The sequence below is a fragment of the Equus asinus genome, chromosome 17 (assembly GCF_041296235.1).
Source record: "Equus asinus isolate D_3611 breed Donkey chromosome 17, EquAss-T2T_v2, whole genome shotgun sequence".
Classification (NCBI taxonomy): domain Eukaryota; kingdom Metazoa; phylum Chordata; class Mammalia; order Perissodactyla; family Equidae; genus Equus; species Equus asinus.
Genome location: NC_091806.1, coordinates 11,748,039 through 11,761,467, shown reverse-complemented (window position 1 = coordinate 11,761,467; position 13,429 = coordinate 11,748,039). Strand labels below are relative to the sequence as shown.

The following is a 13,429-nucleotide window of genomic DNA, read 5'->3' as shown; positions in this document are numbered from 1 at the left end:
TCCTGCCAATACGAATAGCATGATGTGGAAGAGACAGCTCTTTACTCTTCCCCCTCTCTGAAGGAATTTGTGGGAGGACACCATCCCAGGACTAGGACAGCAAGCATACCCAAGTTTGTTGAGATAACCTGCTAGAGAAGCAGTTCAGATTTCTGGCCTCCTGATAATGCTCCAGGAAGAGGGTAACACTTGTCCCTGTTAATGGGAATTACCTGGAGGCAGTGATTTTTTTAAATTAGAGGGAAAGGCTTGTCATTTTTGTTACTGGCTACTTAGAGATGAGTTTTTTGTCTGGCTTGGCCAAGTTATAAAAGTCTTAAGTTTTCTGTGACAGTTACATAATTGTTTCTTTTAATCTAGTTGTCCTTCCTAGACATGGTTTGAGTAAAGATTCCTGGGCATGTGTGTGTTCTGATTTATAGTTATTTTCTTTTTTTGAGTGAGTCTATCATCACACCTCATTGGAAATTCAAAGGGGTTGCCTTTTGAGTGGGCAGAAATTTCCCCCAAACTTCCTTCAGACTCACTCGATGCTTCCTTAGCCAGAGGTGAGAGTCCAGGAATGGTGATCAGATCCAGATCCCGAGTATTGTGATAGTGAAGAACTTTGTAGGTCAAGGGCTTGGGAATTAGCCATAAAATAGTTTCACTGCTATAGCTTCTTCCCAAGAAGAGAGCTGAAATGGCCTTTTTAGTAGCTGTATAATTATTCTTATAGGATGTCAAAGTACAGGAATTTAAAATAAAAGGATACCACACTTGGACCTTTGGGCGGTGGGAAAGAGTGGTGGATGGAGAAATGAGAGACGCAGGTTCTAGGCCCACCTCTGTAGCATTGCTCATGACTTAATTTCTCGGGGCCTTTTAGCTGGTGATAAAGGAGAAAATGCATAGACTGCTGGGGTCTATATGTCATGATAGTGCATAATGCATACTTAAGAGATAACTCGATATTTAATTGGATACTAAACTGAAAAACCAGACAGTTTGAAATTTATTCTAAGTTCTGCCTTTATGTGTGACCTTGGAAACGTTTCTTAACCTCTGGTCTAAAAATAAACAATTACATCTAAACCTTTTTCAGGAATAGTGTGGACTATATGGTATTTGAGCTCTTTGGAAGACATTTTTGATATATCAGTAGTATAAAGGTTATAATATTTCTGTAAAATAGATTTATTTTAGCTCGCCTTCTTGCCTTTGCATCTGTCTTAGGCTAGGTAAAACTTCCTGGGAGCTCTGAATAATTTGAATTTTTTTGAGGAAGATTAGCTCTGAGCTAACATTTGCTGCCAATCCTCTTTTTTCGCTGAGGAAGATTGGCCCTGAGCTAACATCCGTGCCCATCATCTTCTACTCTATATGTGGGACGCCTGCCACAGCATAGCTTGATAAGCAGTGCATAGGTCTGTACCCAGGACCCAAACCGGCGAACCCCGGGCTGCCATAAAGGAGCGTACAAACTTAACCACTGTGTCACTGGGCCAGCCCCTGAAATTTCTGAATATTTGTACTATGGACTAGATTGAATGAACCATAGCAAGCATCATGTATAGTTCAAATTAATTTTATTAGTACTTCTCATGTTGGCAATTTTATTCATTCTTAAAGCATCAAACCTTGCTATGTAATGAAAACTTGGTTTCCTATATGTATGTTTGTGAAATCCAGAACCCTCTGTTCATCCCTGGTGCCACATTTCCAACCACTTGAAGATGGTACTTCTCAAGTCTAAAACCAAACTCATCATATTCCTCACCTCTTCTCCATTCCCCCAAAACGAAAAACCCAGAACTTCCTCTGACTTATATTGCTGTACTGGCACCACTGCTCTCCCATTCACCCAGACGGGACCCTCCTATGAGCCACGTCTTCCTACACCCATGTCCTTAGTTGATTCTACTTCTTTAATGTAACTGCCTTCGGTCTGCCCTGCCCACCCTTTCCATTCCTATTGCCGAGACCCCTAGTTCTGGCTCCTGTTTATCTTTGTCCTGGAGTACTGCAGTAATTTCCGATGAAGACTCTCTACTTTCTCTCCCTTTCAATTCGTTCTACACAGATTTATCTTTCTAAAGTAGATAGGATTACGTCACTGCCCTGCTTCAATTCATCAGCATCCCCTGCTGTTTAGCTTAATATTCAAGATTCTACATGATCTGGCCCTAGTCTACCTTTCTGGTCTTACACTCCAATAAATGGAGCCATTCACTGTTCCCTAAACATGCTCAGCCTAGCTCCAAGACTTTGCCTTTCTTGTTTTCTCATCCTAGGATATCTCCTTTCCCCTAATGTTTTTTGACAAATCCCACCTGTCTTTTGTCAGAGTTCAGATGCCATCCTTTCTGTGAGATTTTCACTGACTGTCCCTCATTCACTGATAGTTAATCCTATCTTTGAATTCCCATAACCCTTATTTGTCCCTTGCTTAGGGCACTTTCCACATACAGTATATTTTGTATTATGATTATTTGTTTACACATCTTACTTGAACTCCTTGAGCACATCCTGGTTTACCCATAGGGAAGTTCAATGAATGAATAGGTAAAATTAGAATAGAGTAATTCTTTATAATTAACTAACTTTGTTAGTTTGTTTTTTTTAAACAGTTTTGGTGAGATACATAGTTTACCTACCATTCACCCATTTAAAGTGTACAATTCAATGGTTTTAAGTATATTCATAGATTTGTGTGACCATCACCACAGTCAGTTTTAGAACATTTTCATTACCCCTAAAAGAAACACCACACCCCTTAGCCATCACCCTTCTAATATCCCCCAAAACCTAATCCTAGGCAACCACTGATCTACTTTCTGTCTCTATAGATTTGCCTATTCTGGACAATTAATTTGAATGGAATCATACAATATGTGGTCCCTCGTGCCTGGCTTCTTTAACTTAGCATAATGATTTCGAGGTTTATCCATGTTGTAGCATATATCAGTACTTCATTTTTTTTATGGTAGTAAAATACATACAACAAATACACATAACACATACCGTCTTAACCATTTTTAAGTGTGCAGTTCAGTGGTATTAAATACATTCGTAATATGCAACCATCACTACCATCCATCTCCATAATTCTTTTCTTCTTGTAAAACTGAAACTTTATACCTCCCCATTCCCCATTCTGTCCATCCACTAGTAGCGACCAGTCTACTTTCTGTCTCTATGATTTTGACTACTGTTAAGTACCTCATGTAAGTGGAATCATACAGTATTTGCCTCCTTGTGACTGGCTTATTTCACTTAGCATAATATCAAGTTTCACCCAGATTATAGCGTATGTCAGAATTTCTTTTTAAGAATGGCTGAATAATAAAAACTGAATAATATTCCATTGTGTGTGTATTCCACGTTTTACTTATCCATTCATCCGTTGATGGACACTTGGGTTGCTTCCATGTTTTAGCTGTTGTGAATAATGTGCTGTGAACACGGGTGTACAAATATCTCTTTGAGACCCTGCTTTTTCAGTTCTTTTGGGCGTACACCCAGAAGTGGAATTGCTGGGTCACATGGTAGTTCTATTTTTAAGTTTTTGAGGAACTGCTGTACTGTGTTGCACAGCAGCTATACCATTTTACATTCCCACCAGCAGTGTATGAGGTTCCAATTTCTCCACATCCTTGTCAGCACTTGTTTTCTGTTTTTTTGATAGTAACCATCCTAATGGGTGTGAAGTAGCACCTTACAGTTTTGATTTGCTTTTCCCTAATGATTAGTAATGTTGAGCATCTTTTCGTATGCTTATTGGCAGTTTGTATGTCTTTGGAGAAATGTTTCTTCAAGTCCTTTGCCTATTTTTTAATCGGATTGTTTGTTTTTTTGTTGTCGAGTTTTAGGAGTTCTCTATACTACTTCATTTCTTTTTATTACTGAATAATATCCTATAGTATGGATTTACCACATTTTATTTATTCTTTTAATCAGTGGATGGACATTTGGGTTGTTTCCACTCTTTGAATGTTAGTTTGGTTTTAATTTATTGTGTATATTAAAAACAATACTACATTTTTCTAAAGAAATCATTCAGGCCTTTAGCTTGTTAACTCATGAAATTGTTAAATTTTATTCTGCACACCTTCCCTTTTATATTGACTCTGAGGTTCCTCCTCATTGCTTCCTGAATGTGTTCTGAATGTTCCCAAGGCTTTTACTTTCCTTCATGATAATGATTAGTTAAAATTTGCAGGTATAGGCAAAGTTTTGCTATCAAACAAGTGGTCACTTTAATGCCCCACCCACAAAGTGTTCTAGAATTATAATCAGAAATTTAGAACTACTATGAATTATAGAGATCATGGTCTACCACCCTTTCATTTTTCATTAATCTCACAGAAAGATTTTCCTTTTCAACTCTCAAAGGAGTAAGGTTTGCCACGGGGGAGAGTTGGACTGCATGGCTAACCCCAAATTACAATGAAAACTATAGTCATTCCTCTCTTATCCAGGGGCAGGTTAACAGTGTTTTAAGGCCCACTTGGGTAGTTAGCTTGATAATTAGGCAGCTGCTGACCAGGGATGGTTCCCTCTTACCACCTAACTGTATTTTAAATTTCTCTAAATTGCCTACATCCTTTTGGAGGCAGATAAACTTGTCTTTCACATATACTCTCATTTGCTCTTTATATTTTCATTGAGTTAATCACCAAAATAAATATTATTTAAAAAGTGTGAATACTTGTCACTATAGATAATGTGGAAACCATGTGTAGATAAATTTCACCTAACTAGGAGTCAAGAAATCTCTTCTAGACCAGTCTCTCCGACTTAAGTGACCTCGGGCAAGACCCTTAACCTCTATTTCCCCATTTGTAAAAAGAGGATAGGGGTAGTTGCTTTATCCCACTTTTTAAAAAAAATTTTGAGCCTTGTAAGGATTAGAGATTAATAAAAAAGCTCTTGCTCAAGAGAATCTTACAGTTCAATAAGAAAGAGTCACATAACTAAAGATAATGCAGAAGAAGGAAGAGAGGAAAGAAACCAGAATGAGATAATAGTGTGCTTGCATTTACGTTATGAAATACATAGAAGTGATTAAATGTCTTCCTCACTAGATTCTTAAATAAGAGAATGATTGTAAAAATACTTGTAAAATATGAAGTGCTATTGAAATACAGGATTGGTATTTACCATCATTGTAAGTAGGTACTGTGGGACAATTGTAGACAGTGTCCCAAAGTCTTTGAAAATAAAGAGTGTTCATGCAATCATGGAATTTGAAAGGTTGTAGACCAAGAGATTTTATCCTGGGGTTAGAATGTTCAGGGATTCTGTGAACTTGAAAGGAAAAATAATCACATCTTAATTTTCACTAACCTTTTAACTGAAATTTTAGCATTTTCTTCAATTAAGGATGTAGGCAATAAACCACAATAATGTTAGAAGAAGCCATGCCTTTGTTACCAATAGAAATCATTTTCATAATCACGTTATGTGTTATAGCTAAATAGTTTTGGTCATTATAACTTCAGAATTACAGTAGTTATTAAACTTGCTGCTAGATTTTATTTAATGTATTAATGAAGAAACCCATATATTCACATTTAAAAATATTTCGATAGCTGTATTTCAACATAATTAATTTAATGTAATATTTTATGCATTAAAAAATATTCTGAGAAGGTGTCTATAGACTTCACCAAGGGTCTGTAACACAGAAAAAGAACCTGTTGTGTAGGCTCTTAAGACAAAATGGAAGGTAAATAGTACTAGTTCCATTTTATTATTTGAAGGAACAAGAGAGATATGTGGCCTTGCCCCCAAGTGTTAACTAGACCAAAAGAGGTTAAAAAAAAAAAAAAAAGCAAAAGCCGTAGTTTCAGTTCTTTATTTGGTCAATGCATGAAATAAAAAAGTAAAGAAAGTAAAGTGACTGTAATAAAATTGTAAGAGGTCTATGCATTATGTGTAATGTATTTTATTCTCTTTCAAGTATTTAATTTATGACTTGTGTCAATGAGTATATCATTTTCAAGTAACTATTATGAGTAAAATGTCTAATGATTTTCAGTTTTGGGTATTTATGTTTGCTCTTTTAATCCTATAAAATTCCAAAATGAAGTCAACTGTAATTTAGAAATGAAATAAATATTTTCAAATTGGGAATGCCAGTGAACACTGATGATGGTAGTCGATTGCTAACATTTATTGAGCCCTTGCTAGATGCCAAGTACCTAGTCTAAGAGTTTTACATGTCCTGACTCATTTAATCCACAAAACAACCCTCTGAGGCAGATACATTATTCCCACTTTACACGCAAGCATGCTGAGGCAGTATGCATTTGCCTAAGTAACTTACCCAAGGTCTCACCTCAAGTTTGAAGGTACAGATTTTTTTTTAATTTAAATTTTTTAGATTCACAGGGAGAAATAGAAGAAGATAAAAATTTTCTCAAATAGCAAAAACTCAAATTTGATAAGACTTTTACTGCTGCTTGGATTTTTGTGGGTATTTTTCTTTCCCCAGCAGACATCAGCTGATCATTTTATGTGCCAGGCAGTGTACATGGTACACTGACGGGCTTATCTCCCTGTCTTGCCAAGTGCTGGTTTCACCTGAACTCTATCCTGGGCCCCTTTCTCACTCTGTAGTCTCCCTCAGTGCTATCATCCACCCCCTTGGTTTTAATTACATTTATCTGCTGATAACTCCTAAATGTTTATCTGCAAGCCAGATCTCTTGCTGAATCTCCAGCTGTTGCCTGCATCTGCACGCGTCTAGTGGGCATCTCAAACTCAGCTTGTCCACAACTTCATCTTTGTTCCTCTCTTACACCTCTTCTACATTCACTCAGTGAGGACATTCTTTAACATTCCTTATAGGTCTAAAATCCATCCACTTTTGTCTGTCTGTGTTGCCACCACCCTCAGGTCCCATCATCTTTCATTTAGACTACAGCCTTCTGATTTCCCTCCCTTGTTACTGCCTTCCAAGCCATTCTTTACATTGCTTTTGTATTTACATTACCTAATCTTTGAACAATGCAAGTTTGATAGCTATATACTTTTCCTACTTATAGTCCTTCAAAGTCTCCTTTCATCTTTGGGATAAAGTCCAAATCCTCAACCTTGCTTACAAGACCTTCCAGGGTCTGATCTTGACTACTTTCCAGGCTGACACCACACCCCCTTACTTTCCTTGTTGCATTTTCAGCCTTGCTGAACTTTCTTCATTTCCTCAAGCCGTCATATTAAAAGAAGTTAGAAGAGGTGCTCTGGCAGTTTCTGAATGTTTATTTCCATTTCTGTACTTATCTCTGAATGATAAGTGCGTGAACTAGCACATCTTTGGACCACACTTTGAGTAGCTTTGAACTTTAGTACATCACATGGGTGAATTTTACAGATGAAGAAGTGAATGAAAAAGCAAGTTATGGAAGACTGCAAACTATGATAAAATTTTTCTAAAACTCGTAAACAAGTGTAATTAATTTTGTTGTTTAGGGATATGTGGCTGCGACTATGGCATAGAACTAAGCAAACTTCAGGAACGTGCTTCTATGGGAAGTAGGATGGGGCAGGAAAGAAATGCAGTTGCCGTAATAAATTGGGAATGTTCTGATTTTTAGATGGGGGCAGGTAACATGACAGTTTTGTTGTAATGCTTCATAACTCATTTTCTTGTATATGTAAACACTTAAATTCTAAAATTAAAATGATTGTGAGGGAAAATTAGTGGAGCAGTCCTTTTTTTCTTAGTTTATCAATACTGGAAGAAGAAAAACACAGCAGAGCGAGAGTCCCCAGTGTCGCATGTATACACAAACACTATGTCCATTATATCAGTGGCTGGGGAAGTGTTGATATGAAGCGAGCCTTTCCTTTGAATAGAAAGAAGCAAAACACCAGTTTTTTAAAACTCAGGCTATAAAGTAGTAGAACCCATTTCAGAAAATGTGACATAATGGCATATAAATTTTATATGAGGTGGTTAGGTTGGATAACCTTTTTCTTCATGTTTCTAAAAGGAACCAATAAGAAGAAAAAAAGAGTATTGCAGTGAACTCACAGAATACCGAGAATCGAATATTATTGTTCACGTTCTCTTGGTTAGAAAATGTTTAAACACTTTCATTGAGTATTTCTTTAAAAAACAGTCAGATAGGAAAGATTGCTTTTGCAGTTCAAACTTGTGCCAAGAAAGTAACTTTAGAGGTTTTCAACCCAGGGTGTACATTAGAATCACCTGGGAACTTTAAAAAAAAATTGTTGATTAAATTCACGTAACATAAAATTAGCCATTTTAAAGTGAACAGTAGCATTTTGTACTTTCAGTGTTGTGCAACCACCATCTCTGTCTAGTTCCAAAACATTTCCATCACACCATAGTAAAACTCCTTCCCCATTAAGCAGTTTCTCCCCGCTCCCCACTCTTCCCAACCTCTGGCACCCATCAGTCTGCATTCTGTCTCTGGGTTGGTCTGTTCTGGATATTTCGTATAAACGGAATCATAGAATATGAGACCTTTTGTGTTTGGCTTCTTTCACTTAGCATCGAGTTTGTGAAGTTCATCCACATTGTAACACGTATCAGTACTTCATTCTCTTTTATGGCTGAGTAATAGTCCATCATATGTACATACGACAGTATGTTTATTTATCCGTTGATAGATGTTTGGGCTGTTTTTTGGCCAGTGTGAACAGTGCTGCAATGAATATGCATGTACGTGTACTTGTTGGAGTACCTGTTTTCAGGGGTTTTTTTTTTTCCTGCTTTTCCTCCCCAAATTTCCCCAGTACATAGTTGTATATATTAGTTGTGGGTCCTTCTAGTTGTGGCATGTGGGCTGCCGCCTCAACGTGGCCTCATGAGCCGTGCCATGTCGGCGCCCAGGATCCGAACAGTGAAACCCTGGGCCACCAAAGCGGAGCACGCAAACTTAACCACTTGCCCATGGGGCCGGCCCCCTGTTTTCAGTTTTTTGGTATATTCCTAGGAGTGGAATTGTAGAGTCATATGATAATTCTATGTTAAATTTTTAAGGAACCACCAAATTGTTATACATGGTGACTGGACTATTTTGCATTCACTTGAGCAACTTTAAAAATACACAGATCTAATAATTTTTATTGTATTTTACAAACATATCAGTGTACAATTATTTAAATTAAAAAAAAAAGACTGGGGCTGGCCCAGTGGCGTGGTGGTTAAGTTCACACGTTCCGCTTTGGTGGCCTGGGGTTCGCCGGTTTGGATCCTGGGTGCGGACATGGCACTGCTTGGCACGCCATGCTGTCGTAGGCGTCCCACATATAAAGTAGAGGAAGATGGGCACAGATGTGAGCTCAGGACCAGTCTTCCTCAGCAAAAAGAGGAGGACTTGGGGCTGGCCCCGTGGCCGAGTGGTTAAGTTCGCGCGCTCCGCTGCAGGCGGCCCAGTGTTTCGTTGGTTCGAATCCTGGGCTCGGACATGGCACTGCTCATCAGACCAGGCTGAGGCAGCGTCCCACATGCCACAACTAGAAGGACCCACAACGAAATATACATCTATGTACCGGGGGGCTTTGGGGAGAAAAAGGAGAAAAATAAAATCTTTAAAAAAAATTAAAAAAAATAGGAGGACTGGCGGCAGATGTTAGCTCAGGGTTAATCTTCCTCGAAAAAAAAAAAAAAGACTGTAGAGTTTGAAAGGTACTGCATAGTTCATTTGTTTTTGTTTCTATATAATATTGCACTCAGTGAATATACCACTAGTTATTCATTTTCTTTTTGATGAACTTATCAAATATTTCTAACTTTTGACTTCTGAAAAGTCTTTTCATAAAAGACTTCTTTTTTTTTTGCTATGACTTTTCTTTTTTCGCTATGAATATTCTCGTATAGGTCTTCTGATGCAGTTGGCATCAATTTCTAGGGTATATAGCAAGAAACAAAGTTGCTGGATAGTAGAGGGTATGCATCTTCAACTTAAGTAATGGCATACTATTTTCCAAACTGTTGTACTATTTTCTCTCTGACCATTGCTGTATTAGAGTTCCTGTAGATTCTCTGTTAAGGTTTGACTCCTACTCTAAAGCACACTGCTATTATTTCACAGGGTCTTGGGGATTTTGGAGAGAAGTCTTAGTGAAAGTTCCACTTATTCTAATACACTTTTACGGTTCAGCCTTTGAGTATATAAATTTCCCTGGGATAGTTCCTACATTTTGATAGGAGGGAATAAGTTGTAAAGGAAGAAGCGTAGACTTTGAATCTTAGTGTGCTCTCACTGCCTACCAGCCTTGTTGTTTTAGGGAAGTTATTTAAACTTTGTGAGCCTAGTGTGTAAAGTGGGGAGAATATCTTTCTTCCATGCAGTTGTTCTTGGTTCAAAGTACAGTATGTGATTCATAGGAGACACCATCAAGGTATATGTTCATTAAACAAGTATTTATTGAAGATATATTTTATGTCAGAGCAGGACCAGAGATGAAGAGATACACAGCATCCTTTCTATGTTATTTATAATATTGGAAAATTGGAAACAACTTAAATGTCCAACGTTAGGATTAATAACTATGGTACATTATAAGATGGAGTGCTATGCAAGCTTTAAACATCATCCCAAATATGGGAAAATGTTTGTGACCATATAAGAAAAAGATTCCAAGAGGATTATTCCTGTCTTTTTCATGTAATTTACATACTGCATGTGCATTGAAAAAATGTGAAATGGGCCAGCCCCTTTTCACACTGAAGCTCTGCTTCAGTGGCCTGGGTTCGGTTCTCAAGCATGGACCTATACCTCTCTGTTAGCAGCCATGCTGTGCTGGCGGCCCACATAGTAAAAATAAAGGAAGATTGGGACAGATGTTAGGGCAAATCTTCCTCAGCAAAAAAAAAAAAAAAACCCAAATACAAAAACTCTGGAAGGATTCAAGTGATACACACTTCAGTGTTCATCATGGTTACTAATTGGTGGTAAAATTATGTTTTAATACTTTCCTTCCTATATATTTTCTATACTTTCCAGATTTTCTGCAGTTAACATACATCACTTTTATAATCAGAAAAAAAAGGTGTGATCTAAATGAATAGCATAAAATTGTTAAAAGAATGTTGACTATAAACCTCTAACTAAAAATGGTTTAAAGTTTATAAAGGAATAGTTTATTCAGGGGTTTAATTTTTTGTTTATATAAACATATTGACTAGAGTCATATTGACCAGAATTAGTTAGAAAGCTAAGTAGCATCGAGATTTTTCCATGTTGGTTATTTTCTATAAGGAATTTTAGGTTGACAGTTAAAAGTATGACTTTCTTTAAAACTCTTTTCTTGCCCTCTTAAAAGGCCAAGTAGCTCAGCTCTTCAGTGTCATTCTAGCTTTGTCATACATCTAAGAAATTCCTATTTGGGAAAATATATAAGTATCATTTTTTTTTCTTTTGAGAAAGATTAACCCTGAGCTAACATCTGCTGCCAGTCCTCCTGTTTTTGCTGAGGAAGACTGGCCCTGAGCTAACTAACATCCGTGCCCATCTTCCTCTACTTTATATGTGGGATGCCTACCACAGCATGGTTTGCCAAGCAGTGCCATGTCCGCACCCGGGATCTGAACTGGCAAACCCCGGGCCGCCGAAGTGGAACATGTGCACTTAACCCCTGCGCCACTGGGCCAGCCCCAGTATCATTTTTTTTTAAACAAATATCTGTCCCTTCTAGATTCATTTAGACTTTCTGATTGACTTTTTTCTCCTTTTCCTTTTTAAGTGTTTTATTAATGGAATTAAATGGGCATTTGACCAAAGAATTGTTGGTGTATGCATGATGAAATAATAGTCTTGGAAAAGTTACTTTGTCTTAAGAGACTACTTGATTGCTAGAGTTAATAGGTGTTGATTTTTATCTGAGCAGGAATTACCCTTAATTCTAAGGAGAAACTGGAAGCACCATGGGAGATGACAGTGAGTGGATGAAACTGCCAGTTGATCAGAAATGTGAACACAAGGTAAGACTTTGCTGAAATTCAAACTTCAGTGTCATTGGCTTGTTTTATCACACATATACGGTGTGATATATACACACATATAAAGCTGCCTAATGATTACACGATACAACTGAAAAACAGCATACTTGGGAGGTTAGACAGTTTCAGCAAGATGATTTCTCGTGTTTGAATTGTTACCTCTTTAATGCCGTATTACAAAGAAGGAATTAGTAATACTTGGGTACAAAGTGAGATACATTTGTAGTGGCCTATTATGAATTCTAGATGACTTTGGCAGAATATCATAAATCTTAAACACTTAGAAGAAGTAGTTTAGTAGCTAATCTTTTTTGAAAACTATCTGAATTCCTTAAACTCCTTTTTTGTTTCTAATCATGGAGTCCTTTGTTCAAACTGCCTGGTAAAGGGTAGTCACTCTCTCCCCAACTCCCCAAATGAGCAGGAAATAATAATAATATCATTAAATTTTGTTTTTCAAAATACTACTTTTCTTTTAGCTATGGAAAGCAAGGTTAAGTGGGTATGAAGAGGCCCTGAAGATCTTCCAGAAAATAAAGGATGAAAAGAGCCCAGAGTGGTCCAAGTATTTAGGATTGATCAAAAAATTTGTGACTGATTCCAATGCAGTGGTTCAATTGAAAGGATTAGAAGCTGCACTTGTTTATGTCGAAAATGCTCATGTAGCAGGAAAGTAAGTAGTTTCTTTCCAACTATTCTGGTAAAAACCCTGTCTGGTGCTCCGTGGATTAATTTATATATATTTATGGATCACTGTCCTTAGTTATTAGCACTTCTAGAAGATACTATTTTCTTACTTTCGTAGCTCCTTGATACTTGTTTCATTCAGTGCTTATCTGCTTGCTGAAATCGAAATGGTACGTGAGATCTCTAAAGAGGAGCAAATTAGGAATCAAATCTCGAGTTTTTACTTTAAGGTTTGATAAGCAAGTGATTTTCCTTTTGAGTCTTTTGTATGAGAGTTACTCTAAACTAAGAGGGAAAATCTGTAGTAACTTTTAGTAGAAACTGAGATTGTTAATGCAAAGGAATTATCAGAATTTCACTGAAAACATTTGGGCCCCACAAAAATCTTTTTGTACAAGGGTTCCCAGTAGGTGATCTTAGAAACATTTCCTTCTCCCTGTGATTATTAGGCGTTTTTATCTCTTATGAGAGGTGATGCTAACTAAACAACCTCTGTGACTCTCGGCCTATTTGACTTGAGCCACGGATGATAGAGGTTTCTAATAACCCACTGTCCCATACCTCATAAACCTGATTTTTCTAACACTACTCTTTATGTCATTGAAAGGAACCTTCCATACAAAAAAAAAAAGTGGGGACCCTTGGCTTAATTGCACAAGAAATATACTTGACTGACTTCAAAGATTATACCAATAATGACAGTCATTAATTTGACAGTTTGGGTAACCAGTGTCACCAAGTTTCCCTTGCCATTAGTGAGACCATTGCTTTTTTAATTTCATT

The 13,429-nt window shown here is 37.3% G+C and overlaps 1 protein-coding gene across 3 annotated transcripts in view; it reads left to right on the top strand.

The window, feature by feature from the left end:
* CKAP5 (cytoskeleton associated protein 5) overlaps positions 1-13,429 on the top strand; it is a 94,785-nt gene that overhangs the window by 17,282 nt on the left and 64,074 nt on the right. For all 3 annotated transcript variants that reach the window (XM_070487604.1, XM_070487606.1, XM_070487605.1), the window contains exons 2-3: positions 11,848-11,941; positions 12,439-12,632. In XM_070487604.1, the coding sequence (XP_070343705.1) occupies positions 11,885-11,941; positions 12,439-12,632 (251 nt within the window). In that variant the 5' untranslated portion in view covers positions 11,848-11,884. The remainder of the gene's footprint in view (positions 1-11,847; positions 11,942-12,438; positions 12,633-13,429) is intronic.